Genomic DNA, 17,792 nt, shown 5'->3' with positions numbered 1-17,792 from the left:
CAGCGAATAGTATCTGCAAGAATATTTTGCGGATATTTAAATTTGCGATAAAAAATTATTCCCCGCGAAAAGTAGTATCAATCAATCATTAATTTAGCGTGCCAGTAACACTGACAAATGAAAAATAAGCTTTACAACGTAGGAAAGATTTATATAAATTCTCTTTTATACAATCTGTTTTGTATATATATATATCTATATGCATTTGTTCATTAGTTTTTAAATATTTAACAAAAAAGCACTAATTATGTACAACAAAATTAATAATTATTAATAAAATATATTTATCTTCCGTATCTACGTATATTGTTACAATGAATAAGCATGCCATTCATCTCGCTACACTGTAGCTACACTGTTCCCCACGCGCTCTTCCACAGGTGTAATATCACTGCTTTGTTCAAGAGATTAGACAAGAATGTGATAAAACAAAATCGACTTATAAATATGTCGGTGGTGCCAATTAATGTGACGCGACGTGACGTGGACTTGACGTACATCATTATCGTCCACAACGCGTGTTATGTTGTCAAGTTGATAACCAACCGGTCGTTTTCAGACAGCGTAGTGGTGCGGGGACTCTTAACACGGAGTGTCTTCAGGACAGCCATATTGAAACAATAAATCAGCGCATTCTTTTGAATTCGATTTGTGTGCATAGAATATGGGGTTGTAGCCACGATCGTCGACTATCTTTGGATCAGCGTTGTACTGTGAGAAGGAATTGTATACAAATTGTTACACAACAGAAGAGAAGGTGAAAATGATCAGAAGTAATGTTGACTGAATGAAAAGATCCTTTTTATTAACATATTAATATAGTCTATTATAGCAAGTGCCAAAAATAAGGAAAACAGTAAACAGAGTTACCGTCGCACTACCTAAAGAAAAGAAATTTCCCAATTGTGTTCACCCCCAAAATTAGTGATTTTCGCGGAAGATATTAACGGGATTTTCGATTATATTCACCCTCGTCATCAAGGATATCATATCAAAAAGAAAAAAAATCCCTGGGATCGAAAGTGGTAAGATATTTTCACGATAGGCAAATATAATAATTTTATTGGGGTTAATCGAGACTTCAAAGTGCTGTCTAACAAATAAACATTTCAGCATTTTTCCACACATTAATTCTTCACCCATGAAAATTTTCCCACGTCTGAAAATATTTCTACCCATGACATTACTACAACCGCAATCACCTATTATAAAGTATTTTGGTTCCTTGGAACATTAAATTTTGTCGTCAATATTTTTAAAAAAGAAATTTGAAGAATTCAATTTATTTCGCGGAATTTGATTTTGCAAAATCAATCCAAATTCGCGAAAATTAATTCCATGAAAATATCTCTCCCTGTCACAATTGCTCACTTGTACAATGTATATTTGTAGGAAGAAACGCTTACCCATAATAGTAACTGAGTTAAAGGTACGTTAGCGTTTGCACAAGACATATGTAATGGTGCCAGCTTACTTCCAGCCACGTCCGACAACATATTTACGTCTTCCGCTTTGCAGCGGATCAACAATGAATAACACTCCGGGAGATTCTTAGCTTTTACGCATGACATAATTTCCTAAAGTTTAAAAAATAAAGTAAAGGAATACAAAAGAAATTTCTAAGTTGCTTCCAAGTATAAGATGGTGAAACTTTGAAAAGATGAGGATTCCACCATCTATTAGCGAAACATGTATGTAAGAGGAGAGGAGGGGAGAACGTAATTCTACCTAATCACCTTCTGTCATCATAGACAGTTTTTGCGTTTGTCTTAAGTACTTTTGCCAAACATAGCAGAACATGGTAGATTTTTGAACATTGGAGTTACAAAACAAAATATGTACCTGAGATATTGAATATTTTGAAGATAATACTGGAGAGAGAAATTCTTTCTTTTCGTATTTGCCACAAATCCAGCGCTCGCGTTCTTCTCTAAAAAAGATTTGGTCAAACATACTTCAGAAAGATTATTACAAATAATGACTAACTTAAGAGAGGAAATCTTCGCGCAAAGAAAATTTGGCGAGACTGGAGAAAATTCAAGCAAATATTCAAAATATTTGACAGTTAGCCAAACTTAAACCCACGCTAAATTAAAAACAAATTTTATCAATTCCCTTAAAAATTAAAAACGACCTAGATCAAGTGGATTTTGAGGGCATTATTTTAGCAAAAATAAAAATGGTATATAAAAATGGTATATAAAACGGGAAATAAAAATATATATAAAGCATTTTGAAGCTATTTCCTAACAGAAATCAATTTTTTTTGCCAACATATACAAATTTCTTAGATATCACCATATTAAACAATTACTTTCAGCGACGCTTCTACCACAGACCGTTATTCGCGTTAATTTTCAACGGTTAACAGCCAAATTTAATAGGAAAGCACTCAACGCCACCATTTTTACGCCACAATGGTAAAATGAAATGAACTAACTAAGTCAAATGAACTAATACTTTTAGGTTTGCAAGAACATACCTTGAAGAGTTGCGTGTTGGTTTTTTTCTTGCATGTGTACGAGACTCCCATACGCTATTTGCTACCTTGTTACCTAGCAACATCATTACTGCTACCGCTTCAGGTCTTTAACAAAAAGAAAAAGAGGAGATATATTTTCATTTTAACCAATAAACATTAAATGTCAACTAAAGGTTTTTGAATAAGGATCTCCTTCCCTATTCCATTTTTCGTGATAAACTCTCGACAGTACAATGTTATCGTATTATTCTCTAGCTACTTTTTTTCGCTTCAAGTTAAATAAGAAACAGGGATAAAAATTCACCTGTACAAAGTTGGGTCTTAATAAATATAAACGTAATTCACTTACGGCCAATCATCGAGCAGTATTGAACGAACACGTGACAGATGTGAGCCTAAGTTTCTATGCACACCAGAACATTCAATGCAAATTAATATTCCAAGATTGATTGATGCCCATTCAGGATCTAAACACACATGTTGAAAAAAATTTAGTATATAGAAAGAAGGTAGCCATATTTGAATTATAGCATGTTTTCTTGATGTAGAAGGAACTGAGATTGAGAAAAAAGTACTTCCACGGTATCAAAATCTTTTGAGAAAGTTTCGAGGGAATTAACCTTGGCGGTGTCTTTTCCGAAAGAAATTTTCCCAGAAAATTAGGTTGAATCACCGTGAAATTGTTTTCCCCAGCATGTTTCTTCTCTTAAAATTTCTCAAAATGCGATGGACGGCAAACTAAACAGTTAAGCTTGTAAAATCTTCAATTTGTTTCGATATTTTACTTGAATACTTATTTAAAAAGTGCGTTTTTATATCAGCTTTTACCGGCAAAAACTCTGACATTTTTTTTAACGCGGGAGTGAGAATTAGGGATTGAGTCAAATTAGTTCCTAGGTCATCGTGAAAAAAAACAAAAAAAAACTTCTACAACCAAGGTAAACAAACAAAGACTGATTACAAAGGTGTAACTTACCTTCAGCATCACAATCAGCACATCTTTTGTTGCCAGAAACGTTAAGTAATATTTCTTGAACGGATAATTCAGATTTTGTTGGACTTGCATGATTTAACTACAGTTTAAAAAAACACAAATCGTTATGGCGGTCCTGAAACATGAACTTAAAGGAGTGGTTCAGTCAAAAAAAAAAAATTTAATTCATATGTAACTGATTCTGTTAACGTAAAGAAAACAAAAAAACCTTTACTAAAGTAAATGAATTTTAAGTGAACCACTCCTTTAATCTGTCCAATAGACAAGAGTAAGACCAATTCCTTCCAGACTGATCGAAACTCCATCCAGACAGTACAGATATTCAACGACATCAAAATAGAATAAACTGTAAGGTTTAAAAGAGAAATGTTGAATTTCAGATTCAGTTATCGTAAACATTGATGTTCTTTTATTTCCTCAAGAAGTATCTCTTCTAAAACTTTATTCGTATATTATTTAAAAATATATGGACATAATATTCGTAGACAGAGAGCCAAATTGCAGAGATTGTCCACAACAGTAAAATAGACAGACCATAAGTGGTTATAAACGCTCCTTCCAGATAATACTAATGCGTTTTTAAACAGACATAAAATTCTTTTGACAATATTGAGAATTATTTGATTATTTTCGCAGTCTTAAGCGATGTCATTGTTTTAGAAGTCAACTTAACCCTTTTCCCAATTTTCAAGGCCTCCACAGGTAGTAATATGGGTTTTCCATAATACATTACAACGCTGTTTGCATAGACTACGTATCAACAGAAGCGATGATTCTGCAACCAATTGACTAAGTTGTTTTAGCCATCCAAGTTTTTTGCTTATTTTAAAAAAGGGAATTATTTATGGACTAGTCCTTAATCCGTGGAAAAATCCACGGGGTCGTCCTTCTGTAAATTACACGCTAATTCGTGTGCCCGTTCCACAACACTTTTCTTGCGGACAGACTGACAAAATATGGCTATTACCATAGAGATATTTGTCCAAGATAAGCTTACCAGACAAGCCTATTATAAGAATCAAGGTTTTAAAATTACTAACAGCATTTACACTAAGTATGATTTCAAATGTTCACCTTCTCCGTAGCTTTAGGCGGTTGGGACTGTTGTGATTGGAAAGCTTTCAATATTTGACTTTCAATAACACGCACCCAAGCATCACGATCCTGAAACAAATAAACTAAAATGCTTGCAAAGAAATTACGTTACTATTACACAATTTAAAGAGAACATTTTTAAATTGTGCATTTTTCACTGAACCAGGCTGCTTATTAGTTCAGCATTTTTTCCCTTCTCTGAACGCACGACACCTACGGTGTGAATTATCTTCACGTTGTATGATTGACACCTCGTCACGTTTTCATCGGGTTGTACAATATGTGTACAACCAATGCAAACCAACCTTAATGATGCCGTCTTATATTCATGACTCTCAATAAAATTTCTAACCTAAATATTTTTCTGTATTATAAATTTTAGATATACATGATATGAAAACATTTCTTACCTCAACACTCGAACATTCAAAGTCCCAATTTTTACCTTCAATTGTAACCAATGAAAATACAAAATCGTCATCCTCTACAAAAGAATATTATACATTTTACCATGCAAATTCTTCAGCCTCGCTTGTTGCAAAAATGTTAAAGACGTTAGAGAAAGAAACGAGAAAACAAACGAGGAAACTAACGAGAAAACAAACGAACGTACAAACATATAGAAAAGCGAACCAGTATAAAATAAATAACAGAAAAAAATACCGGTATCCGTCGCTCTTCCTTCTATTCCAAGATCTTTCAAATTAGCATTACTTTTCTGTCTCCGATGGAGCGCTTTCTTTTTAATCACGGGTGTGGAGGGTGTGTATAAAATCCCATCGACGTCACTGCTGGTATCGTTTTCAACTTGATAATCTATCTCGCAAGATTTGTATCGATTATTAGCTTTGCGATGTTTACGTTTTGTCGGAAAAGCATCGAAACTTTGCGTCACTCGTATACCACTTGATGGACCGTAATCTTTTCCGTCACTAAAACTACGTTCAACGGAACTTTGAATGATCGTTGGTGAGCCGCTTATGTTTCCATTTTCACGTGGAGAGTTTTCTGCAGTACCAGTGTTTGATATGACGTAACAGTCTACTGGTTTGGTGACTTCGATGCTTTTCGTAGAATTCAATGTGGTGTGAAGGTTTTGCGCAGAAGCACTTCTACTGTTTGATCGTTGGAGTAAAGCTAAAAAGAAAAAGAAAAATTCTTAAAAAATCAAAATTTACTAATAAAAAGAAAACAACAACAACAACATCAAATTGAAAATAATTGAAAGAGTGTAATTCAAACATCAATCCACAAACGCGAATGTGTGTTATTAACGTGTGATAGGAAAAAACAACTTTTTCAAGCATACTTACAGTGCATTTGATTGGACGGTTTTGATCCATGTTTACCAGGCACTTTGACAGATGCATGAATAAGTTTGATGGACTTCACATTGTTGTCGTCCATATAATCCTAAATATAGAAACGTACGTTAGGCTCAGGGACAGTTGAAGTGAGGACTGTTTTTGAAAATTTCTAAAACAACTTTTTTTCAGCTTGTGAAGCAGAAATAGTTCTATTTTTAAAACAATTACACGTGAAGATGGTGTAGTGGCAACGCATTCGGCTTGTAATCATAAGGTTTTACGTTCGAGTCTTCACTCCGGCACACTTTAAATGTAGTGTTGTCAGCCTATTTGGTGCCATCTACTGACCGCTAATCGGCTTGTGTAGCAGGCAAGCAAGTAAGAGTAATGCTATACGTATCTCCAGCGTAATATAACATAGTTACAGTCGGAGGGAAGGAAGAGTCAGTCGTTAGGATTGAATTTCCAAGGACGTTAATCTTCCCGTTACTTACTTACTTACTTACTTATGATTTTCGGAGATTTTGGGTTAAGGCAAAGTTTAAGAAGATTTTAGGAAAATCATATAAAAAATGTTGCAAACGTAGTAGAGCATTGATCAAAATAATGTTTTTCGTTTCGATTCGTTTCTCATAAAATAAAAATGCGATAATGAACGTTTTGATTTTAACCTAACAGTACACATGAAAGACAAAATAAAAATACAGCATTTTAACTAACATTGTAACGCCAAGAAAATATTGTTAAAAATGGAAACAGCTTTCACTCATCCGCTCACTTGGCTCTAGGTAAATTTTAAATATGTCAGAAGAAAGAAGTTTGATTGAGAATTTATGCCATTTCAGGTTTTATTTTGCAATCGAAAAGAATGAATTACCTTCATTGATGGGTAATATGAGAACGTTTGATCGTTAGCGATAATTACATATTTTTTCTTCCAATCTTTAATACTACTATGATGATTCTTTTTATATAAATATCCCTAAAAAAAACAAAAAAAAATTGTTTATAACTAGAAATACATAAAAGTTAAAAAATTTATCAACATTCAGAGCTTAATTTGTTGAACACAAAAAAGTAATTGAAAAAAGAGAGCTCTTTGACACGAGAAAAACAACAACACAGTTTCAAAGACATAACTAGACAATATTAGTGGTTCTTGCATTGAATACACGTTTGATTAAATGAAGGCAAGTAAATTTATAACGCCTAATATAAAATCCATACACAACAAAGAATAAAAAGAAACCCTGCTAGTTCATACTTCCTTTAATAGAAATAAAGGTTACATTTCTAAATTAACTATGGTATATCTATATCTCCAGTTCGCATGGATTATGGAGATTAACCAAAAAATGGAGGGACATATAGACAGTAACAATATATATGAGTGACAGCAAACAAAAAAAATTTTAAAAGTGTGTCTATAATTAAACAAGGCAAACCTGTTTAACTGGAATATGTCTACCACTTCCAATATCGTCTAACACGTGTTCTTCTTGTTGTTGTTTCTTATTCTAAAGAATAACATACAGTTTATTAAAAGTAAGTAGATATCTGAGAATAGAAATCAAATTTATTGTACAAGATGACATTCATGAATCCCAAGGTGAGAAAATGGCAACATCTGTAGTTACAAACAACTTTTAAAGCTTTACGACATAGGTTCAAAATCATGTTAAAACTGTTAGTTAGTATTTTCATTGCCCTGCCTACTAAAAAAGAATTTTGGAATATTGTTGATTGTTTTCTCTCATGGGATAAGTAACTCTCATATGTATCATTATTTTTTTGTAATAATCTCCTAGTTCTGATAAGGCCCTGAATTTTGTCCCTTTTTTAATTCCTAAACCCTCCATACTGCTTAAGAATAATTAAATATTATAGGGCACGAGATAGAAAATTAAGGCTTGACTAAATGAAGGAATTCTTTTTTTATAAAAACAATAATGAGTATATATTAAATTTCAAATCAAGTAAACTAATCAACCATAATTGGATACTTAAACCTTCGGTTTTTTTCGTATGAGTGAATTGTTTAAATTAACTGCATCCGTGCTTTAATGTCATTTTTTATTTTTAGGAATGTTTTGATTAAATATAGAACATGACTACACAACAGGAAGTTAGTACAGGACAAAAAAAACATGATTCATATTGTATAAGCATTTGCTATATACAATAACAATAATGACTACATCCTTAAAACCAAACCAAACATAAATTTAAAAGCGGTAAATTTCAACTCAGAATTAGCTAGAATTTAATTTCGCTGATAAAAGTGAGATTTATTGCGCAAATAATTTTTATTTAAACTCAAAATTGATTGTGGTAATCGATTAATTTGTAAATAAAATAAATAAGCATTTATAAATAAATGACAACCAATACTTCGTCACAAAAAAGGCATGTTAAGGGATGTGTTAAAGTGTTGCAAATTTCAGGATCAAACCAAAGAAGTTTTGCCGAACAGACTACAGGTGCTTTGTTTCTTTCTGCCCTACGTCTTATTAATTAGGGTTATAAAGTATATAAATGCTTGATGTGAAGTTACATATCGTTGAATCAGCAAATTGACTTTGAGGGTGTGATACTTTAGGGGCAGAAACTTTCGCGGGCAATAACTTTCGCGTTTTTCGCGTTTTTAGTCATTTTCGCGAAAATTTATGCCTTTGGAGATTCTAAATCATCAAAACGCGAATGTTTTTTCACCATAATAAAATCATAAAAACGGGGCAATTTTCAAAAGTTAATAATGATTTATTTCTACTTTAATCGTCGTCAACTACAATAACACTTGGTGTTTTTTTCTTTTTTGGAGCTGCGAGCATTTCTCGGATGTCCCGATTATTTGAAACAGTAGTGCTTGTGGATGCAGACTTTTTCTTACTTTTGCCGGTGTACCGACTGTAGCCACTTGATCTGACGATCAATGGTTTCTGCAAACGATTTCTCAAATGTAAATTTAACGAATGGTACTCCAAGCGAAAGCGCAACTGGATAATGGTGTTGAGACTGTCCAAACTTAAACCTGTTCACACTGATTGGATTGTGGGATTCTACAACCACATGAGCACGCCGAAAGGGAAAGAAATTATCGATAGTGGATGGAAAAGTGTTGGTATTTTTGATGCCTTAGAACTCGATTCAAACATAATGCCATCAATTGATCCTTTCCAAGATATAGATCCGATGCTGAGAAATGATGTTGGGCAATCAGATGATAGCCATCTCTTAGCAATTTGTGATGTCACAGTTGAGAAATTTGAAGTGTTATGTGGAAGCAAGATTCAAGAAAGTGACGACGATACTGGCTCAGAATGGGAAGAGGCAAATAATTAAATTTACTTAGCCTAAACTTGTATATTTTATACATTTTTGATTACGGTAAAGACCTTAGATGTGATTTAAGTAATAAATTTTTTTCTTGGATTTTGCCCATTCGCAAAAGTTTTTCACGCGAATAGGAACGTTATTTTGAATTCGCGAAAGTTTTTTCCGCAAAATTTGTTTCAAAATTCGCCAAATGTGAAAGTTTTTGTCAAATATTTTGCGTTTTTTTTAACACTCGAAAGTTAATGCCCGTGAAAGTTTCTGCCCCTATACTTGATTCTTTATTTAATATATGCCACTCTTACTCAAACTTAATGACAAAATGAAGTTTTGGAACCAAAGCTATAAACAGAGACAGAACAGTTAACAGAGTCTTTAAATTATGTATATAATATTGACCCAAAATTTATTACATCAGTTGCAAAAATTAAAAATTTAGTAACAATTAAGAATTATAACTTACGAGTGAAAACAATGTGTTCCTTCGTTTCGGTTTTTTTAACGAGTTCATCGATCCAGAAAATGAATTTGATGCATCAAGTGAAAGTGAATTTAATGATATGGAAAGGTTGTCACAACTAGGCAAACGTATTAAATTTTGATACTGCACAATCTTCTCTGCAGCTAAATGACAGAAAGTGTAACAAAAGAAGTTAAAACTTGGAGCTTATGAACATGATGACTAGTAGTGAAAAGAGAATTAAAACATTTTGTATACTTTTATATCTTTATACTCCAGAAATCAACTAGGGTCTATAATAAAATTGTCGAGATCAGTTTTTCATAACAAAATACGATATTAAAATTAAGTACTTTTTGCAATTTAACGACATTCAGGAACTTACAAGCTATACTTTTTAAGTAAATAGTTTATCTTACAATTGATCTAGTATGTTTAGCTTATTTTGATATTTTGAAATATTATCTGAATATTTTAAGTATCAGTTTATATGAACACCTCATACGAGTCTTGAATTCTCAATTTATAAGGTAGTTCAAAGCAGTGAAAATGGGTTCTTGGTTATAAAAAAATATCTTATGTCAATGGCAAATTGTAACATAGAAAATAATTCTATTTTCCTAAAAACAGCTTTTATTTCTCTGTCAAATGAGCTTTAAAAAAAGGTTTAACACAGAAATGCTGAAATTAGCACGAAAATAGCAAATTTAGGCAGTTTTGAAACATTCAACAAATGCAAAAAAAAAGATTTCACATAATAATATCATTTTTTCTTCTGTTCTAAGTTCTATCTATTATTTCTGTTCTACAAAGACAAATTGCATACATACAAAAGCATCTATGGGAACATTCCTTTGGGAAATAATTTATATTAGTTGTTGGTCCATGGAAAATTCTTTGGCAATTAACCATTTTAACCGTAGTACATATTTCGCAAATCAATGTTTTATGCATCTTTAATATGTGCATTGCACACATATAAAATACAGTTATCGTTATAGATATATATAGATATATAGATATATATTTTACTGGATTTTTGATAATTTATGGTTACATCATCTTCTTTGCATCAACTGTTTATTAACATACCTGTTTGAAATACCTCCTGAACATTTTCACCAGATTCAAGAGAAACGTCGAAAAAGGGACACTTTTGATGATCACCAATAAATTTTTTTATTCTTGCCTCCGACACAGAGCCATTCGAACTGTCAAAATTCATGCTATCTAAAACATACAATTTTTATCAATAAACGAAGTCACGAAAAAGGGAAAAACAATAAAAACAAATGATCAAAAGTTCTTACCTTTAACGGCCACCAGGAAACAAGGTAGCTCTCTTTCACTACGAAACTGCAACATCTTAGCATAGTAACTGGAAATAACATTGAAACTAAGCTCATCTGATATACTAAACACCAGTAACACTGCATCTGCCCACAGCGAGAACTAAAAGAAACAACAACTAAATAGCATTCTGTATGTCAGTGTAAAACAAACCAATTTCCAAATTTAATCTAAACTATCTCATAATGCACTTTTCCTTTTCGGGTAGGAAAAAATTAAAAAGGGACTGGATAAATACATCACAGTCTCTATAATAATAACTGTCCTCTGTTTGTCTGTTTGTTACGGAAACACAAAATGCGATATATAAAGGACGAGCGACCCCATAGATTTTTTTTAATGGATTGACAACTAGTATACATATATTTTTGAATTTTATGGTTCAGCATTTCATTTACACAGGTTTTAAATCTTACTTGACCGTCAGGTGGTCCAGTTTCATCTCTTATTAACAGTAGATGTGACGTTCCTTGTACATTCACAGCTTTTTTATGTTTCCCTGGCATCACATCTTCCTTAGGATTAGTACCAGTAATAAATCTTTGAATAAGGGATGATTTTCCAGACAGTGAACCACCAATTATACCCTAAATTAAAACCAACACAAAAACTAATGTCATAGTTTTTAAAAAAAATATTTTAAATAATTTGAGAGGAAGACAGAGCAAGGTACAACAAATCTTATTTTTATGTACAATAATGTATTTCAAGCTAAAAATAATGTTCCATTAACAATAATTCTAAATGTTAATTTGGTCTACACACATCTTCATTTAAGATTGTTTGGCTTACATATGTTTGTTTACTTAAATAGTTTGAATTTCTGTCTTACTTTATTCCGGTTTGTGTTAACCGTATGTCCCAAATCATAATACAGGGTTACATAAAGAAAACACACACTTCTTTTAACGAACAGAGATTTTTGAAATTTTTATGCACATACTGGGTATGCAGTCTGTTACTTGTGACTGAATAGGCACTTCATAAAACGTTTGTTTCCTTACTGTCTCTTTTACAGACACAAATGTTAGGTGCCCATATAGAACATAAACAACAGCCTTAAATTTCTGCTAATTGTATGGACACAATCATAATTATTAGAGGCGACATCTATTTCAGGGTGCGAGATACAAATTTCCACTGCCATCATCTTTATTGAATTTCCGCGCCCGAAGGCGTAGGAAATTCTTTAAAACCGTCGTTTTTTTCTTTTGGAGCATTTTTTGAGAAAAAATCGACCCTGGGATTTCACATTCCTCCGTCACAGATGTAAGCTTCGTACCCAAGCTCCTTAACTACTGGGAAGTCTCGTATTGACGTTTCAGGCCAAAATTGGTATTTGTTTTCGACAAAATTTGGCACAGTTAACAAAAAAAGTATGCTGAACATAATGGTGACATAATAATTTTGATTTTTGTCACCTAAATGTCATTTTAGGCCAAAATTGGTCCAAAAAGTAAAACTACTTTATTTTTACCATAATTTGGCATAGTAAACAAATAAAGTATGCTGAACATGATGGTGACATCAAAATTTTGATTTCTTGTTACCTAAATGTCATTTTAGGCCAAAATTGGTCTAAAAATTAAAACTACTTTATTTTTGACAACTTTTTGCACAATTAACAAAAAAGTATGGTGAGCATGATGGTGACATCAAAATTTTGGTTTTTTGCCACCTTAAATGTCATTTTAGGCCAAAATTGGCCCAAAAATTAAAACTACTTCATTTTCAACAAAAATTGGCAAAGTTAACAAAAAAAGTATGCTGAACATAATGGTGACATCAAAATTTTGATTTTTGTCACCTAAATGCCATTTTAGGCCAAAATTGGTCCAAAAATTAAAACCACTTTATTTTCGTCTAAATCTGGCACCGGTAACAAATAAAGTATGCTAAAAATGATGATAGTACAAAAGTTTGATTTTTTGTCACCTAAATGTCATTTTAGGCCAAAATTTATCCAAAAATTAAAACTGCTATATTTTCGACAAAAATTGACACAGTTAATAAAAAAAGTATGATGAAAATGATGGTCACATCAAAATTTTGATTTATCTTCAGAGGTTCATGCACCAAACCCCTTCGAATGTTTGGCACATTAACACAACGAATTAGCAGGTTTTCATCAAATATTTTGGTAGCGCACGGAAATTCTTAGAGCCCCCAGGGCTTCTTGTTTCTAATGGGAAGATTGTATAAGTAAAAAAAATCTGAATACATAGTTAGTCAGGGTGTAATCCAGAAATGTAAAATAAGGGCTGCTAAATCCCAAATTGGAATTTCATCAAGGTGGTCTTAGATATTATTGAAAATTTTATTCCTTCACAACTTGCATAAAATGGGCTATAAGTCCCATATTCTGTAGTGAATATAATTAGCTTCTCTAATAAATTGAGAAATTTGGGATAAATTATAATTGGGAAATAGCTTTTGAAAACGCTGGATAAATTCAAAAAAATACTCCATGGCTATAAAAAAGGTAGGAAAATGACATACCAATCTTAATGTCTTGTATAAAGACAGTCTTGGAGCTGTAAAGTCTGTATCACCAACAAAATCATCTGTAAAGAAATAAAGTTGTGAAAGATTTTAAACTATGGCTACACATAATTTATTAAAACTCATTATGTGGGAAAACTGAAATGGATTTCTGCAGAATTAGTGCCAATCTTGTTCACAGGACTTTTTTCACTTTCTGATATGCTGTTTTTACAAAAGTTGGTATTGGCCAGTCAAAATACCAACCTATACTGAACAGAGTGGACACCCTGAATTGGGTGGCATAGAAATTGATACACTTACAGTCTTGATTATGGAAATCCTAATGCCTTGTGCTTATAAATTTTCACAAATTTTTACAGTTAGACCTTTTTGACTGACACAAATATTAAATAAATTTATTTTCAGGTTTTTAGTTACTTGTAGCTAGCAACCAAAAAATACTCTCCTTATGTTCTTGAATTATTAACAGCATTATGTTGATAATGTTAAAAATGTAATAATAAACTTAAGCCATGACAACATTTAAAAGTTTTTCGAAATATATATTGGAATAAAATAATAACAAACACAACACTCCCATATTCTGCCAAACTTTATAACGTAACTCATTTCAAAACAACCCACACCCATCAACTCAAAAAATTAGGGGGCCAATCAAATTTAAAAATAGAGTTACTAGAAATTGAAAAAGAAACTCTGGGGACAAAATTAAATTAGCACAGCAATCTTATCAAAAAAGTTCCTAAATTCGTAAATCAAAAGTTTTATTAGATATTTAGCAAAGTTATCTTACAGACATTAAGTCAAAAACTTTTGCATTTTTTATGTTTTCAATTCCTGCAAAAAACTTGTTCGCATTCTAAAGAGCAAAAATTTAAAGAAAAAATATTGATTGTTAAAAAATGATAGTCACTGAACCAAAATTTAGTCACTTTTTATTAACATTTTTTACCAAATAACATAATGGGAAAACTGGAAACTTGGATTTTACACAAAAAAAAGATTAATCTACATGTTTCATTAGAAAGCATACCCCTTGTAAATCTAATTTCTGTTATCATGAAACAATGTAAGACCATTCATAAAGCCTTTACAGAAGCCTTCCCCATTAACTATAATTATACACAAGAAAGAATTCTCATAACATTGAATAGAAGTGATAACTTAATTCTATTAGAATTATATCTGTTAATAAACAGATATTGACTAAAATATACCGAAATTTACCCATTCACAGCCCTCGTAATGTAGCAAAAAGCTCCACAGCAAAAAATTGCTGAGGCAAATCTTAATTGCCTCAGCAGCTCCTAGCAAATACATTTTATTAATTCATTTGCTAGCATTTTAATGCAAGTTAAACAAAGGCCTTAACAGGAGAAAAACGATGCCATGTGATTGTTTGCATGCCATAACTGAATTCACAATACCTTCACTTGTAGAGGGATTTCCTTTTATGTATTCATATTTTTTATGTTGGAAACATGTGTGAAAAGTTTAAGCTTGTGAACTCCAAACACGAGAACCAAGGAAAGCAAATCTGGTGTAAGTCTCATTTGTCCCTGAATTGTACCTATAACAGCCATTTGACTTACAAAAAGAATTATTTAAGACTCCCAATAAACAATAAGTTTCAATGTTATCTATTCTTTCAAGATCAATAAAGTAATCTCTTTCCTTTTCCAGAATAAAATCAATTAAAAAAAACAAAGATACCCTCTTTTACCCAGTTTTATTACTAATTTCAAGTAGAGTCTCTCTACCTTTAGTGTACAAATCTTCACAAAGATTTATTTTTGCTAGCTAAAAAAAATTGCATCTTGCAAGGATTTATTTTCGCAAATTTGAGCAAAAAGTCTCACTATCTGTAAAGCCTTGTATTTGTATGCTCACTTACTTACTTTCTTACAAATGTCAGATTTGTACCCCTCCTGCTTGATAACTTTAATTTGCCAGGTTTTCAGAAAAGTCAAGAAGCTTTAACATGGTTGTGTTTCTCATTACTGTTAAAGAACTTCTTTATGAGCCTGTCACTATCAAGAAATTAAATACAGTTGCAATTACAGGTTAATTAATTTAGATTGATTATACTTGAACCTCACAAATATATATACAAAACTTCATTACCTTCAATTTTATTTATAATTTCCCGAAATTGTCTTCGTAGCGTTATGTTCTGTACTTTTTCCAACAAATCGTGCATGGCAAGAACATCGTTATAGAATGTTTGAAATCGTTGAGCTTCTTTTAATGCGTAATCAAGTGTGCTAACATTGTTCGTAGTTGATGATGTTGTTGGTGTCGAGGATGCTGGCATATCAGCAACTTTGTCACTAATTTTATTAAGTAAATAAGCTGTTTTGTCTAAACTTAAAAAAAAGTCCTTCATGATATCAGCAGACATAAAATCATAACAGAATACACATCAGGAAAAAATTGCACCTAATTAACATGAATGAAATTTTAATGAGTTTTAAATTATGCCATACCAACCATATTAGGGATACCATAGTATTAATTGACATAAAAAGGAGATTACTTTCATCCTGCAGCTTGAAAACAATGACACATAAATGGGTAAATGCTTTATTAAATATTCTTCATGTACTCCTTTTTCACAACAAAAAGTATACAGAGTAAATTGGATTGAAAAATATCAAATTACTACGTGTTTTTGATAAAATAATGATAGGAGCCTTCAATTAAGGAAGCAATTCTAATAACCCTTAATTGAATTGTATTATAAACAAACAATAGTCATTCACTAAAGAGCTCTTTGTAATTATCTTCTAATTATATTATGCATAAGAACTTTAGAGAACATGTATGTAATGTATTTGCAGTTATCAGAAATCATAAGTATTGAAGCAACATATAATTCTAACATTCCATTATTGCAAACCTAAATTATTCAAGATATCACACTATTCAGTAAAGTTTGCACATCCATTTTTAACAGTTCAATGAACAAAATCAGAAATGACTACATGTATTATTAATATATGTAACAATAGCTGCACAAGCCATAATTTTTGTGATGATGAAATTGAATTTATAAAAACCACATAGATATATAAGCAGATAGCTTGTTTGTAAAGTAAAACCAGAAAACATTATAAAATTCTTGTCACTTCGAGATTCTAGAGAAAAAGGAAATATGCAGTTTACTATAGCTTTAGTTACTTGAATAAATGTTAACACAAATAAACAGAGAGAAAAAAAAGTCTGCATAGCAATAATTTATATCTAAGTATATATTTCATGCAAACATCTTTCCATTCCCAATGCTTCAACAATCTGAGAAAAATACATATAAAAACATGACACTTAAAACAAGTGTCAAATATCATTTGGCTGAATCTTTTTTTTATTTTTAAAAGATATATATTTAACAAAAGAACAACACATGTGCATGCATGAAAAACAAATATTTGTTTTGCCCTTGCTCAATAAAACGAAAAATGCTTCTTTAAATCCCCTTGTAAATATATACATGTTAACTTGAAATCAGTAACAAAAGAAAAGCAGAAGTATTATTATTGAGCAAAAAAAAAAAATGAAAATAATAAAATAAAATAAACCTATATCTTCCCATATCTTTACTTATTTTTATTGCTGATAACACATTAACTATTTTTTTATACTTAAATTATTTAGCTTTTATGGGACTACAGAACAATTAAATATTTATACTGATGAGAGTTTGAAACAATATTTTTTACTATATAATATAAAAAAGAAAGATATATATTGTACTGAGGGCAATTCTAAAATCGTGTTTTAAAATATAATGTATAAAACAAATTTTGAAATAGTTTGTTTAAATGAAATAAGATACTATAAATAACAAACTAAATGCTCAATATCGCATTTTTAACTACTAAGTCATATTAGCTATAATATTCTTTGTGGTTCATAAAATGACAAGTTAGATTCTGATTATATTGCTTTAATTGTATATAAATGCTAAAAATTCCTAAAAATAATTACTAAAACTAAATGAGAATATATATATATATAATGATGTGTAACGCCAGTCTGAGAGACAGAAAGAGTTCAGATGAGCTAAGAAGCAGGCTAAGTCTCCATAGAATTAAAGATGTTATCTAGATAAGAAGATTGAATTGGCTGGGGCACTTGGAAAGAATGGAGGAGGATAATTGGGTAAGAAAGTGTAGAGAGCAAAGCCCAGAGGCAGACCGATAAAGACTTGGCAGGAGGTTACAAGGATAGACTTGATACAGAGGAAGTTAAGTTTAGATCTAACAC

The 17,792-nt window shown here is 31.5% G+C and overlaps 1 protein-coding gene across 1 annotated transcript; it reads right to left on the bottom strand.

Annotated features, from left to right (window-relative positions):
• Positions 1-130: 130 nt before the first annotated feature.
• On the bottom strand, positions 131-16,168 carry LOC130622771 (centaurin-gamma-1A-like). The gene is made up of 18 exons (XM_057438279.1): positions 15,651-16,168; positions 13,521-13,585; positions 11,438-11,608; positions 10,982-11,123; positions 10,764-10,901; positions 9,675-9,835; positions 7,324-7,395; positions 6,756-6,860; positions 5,885-5,984; positions 5,235-5,708; positions 4,982-5,055; positions 4,551-4,640; positions 3,459-3,555; positions 2,832-2,949; positions 2,483-2,587; positions 1,843-1,930; positions 1,407-1,577; positions 131-711 (listed from the first exon to the last, which is right to left on the bottom strand). The coding sequence occupies exons 1-18, from the start codon at positions 15,925-15,927 to the stop codon at positions 583-585; spliced, it is 2,577 nt and encodes an 858-aa protein (XP_057294262.1). The 5' UTR covers positions 15,928-16,168; the 3' UTR covers positions 131-582.
• Positions 16,169-17,792: the final 1,624 nt, after the last annotated feature.

The sequence above is a fragment of the Hydractinia symbiolongicarpus genome, chromosome 12, assembly GCF_029227915.1.
Source record: "Hydractinia symbiolongicarpus strain clone_291-10 chromosome 12, HSymV2.1, whole genome shotgun sequence".
Classification (NCBI taxonomy): Eukaryota; Metazoa; Cnidaria; class Hydrozoa; order Anthoathecata; family Hydractiniidae; genus Hydractinia; species Hydractinia symbiolongicarpus.
The sequence above is the reverse complement of the archived record's forward strand: the minus strand, read 5'-3'. Positions and strand labels throughout refer to the sequence as shown.

Excerpts from the sequence above, each read along its gene's own strand:
- LOC130622771 (XM_057438279.1), bottom strand. The coding sequence starts at position 15,927 with ATGTCTGCTGATATCATGAAGGACTTTTTTTTAAGTTTAGACAAAACA. Across the intron at positions 6,861-7,323 it reads GACATATTCCAGTTAAACAG|GGATATTTATATAAAAAGAA; the intron begins GTTTGCCTTGTT and ends TGTTTTTTTTAG. Across the intron at positions 1,578-1,842 it reads CAAAATATTCAATATCTCAG|GAAATTATGTCATGCGTAAA; the intron begins GTACATATTTTG and ends TTTAAACTTTAG.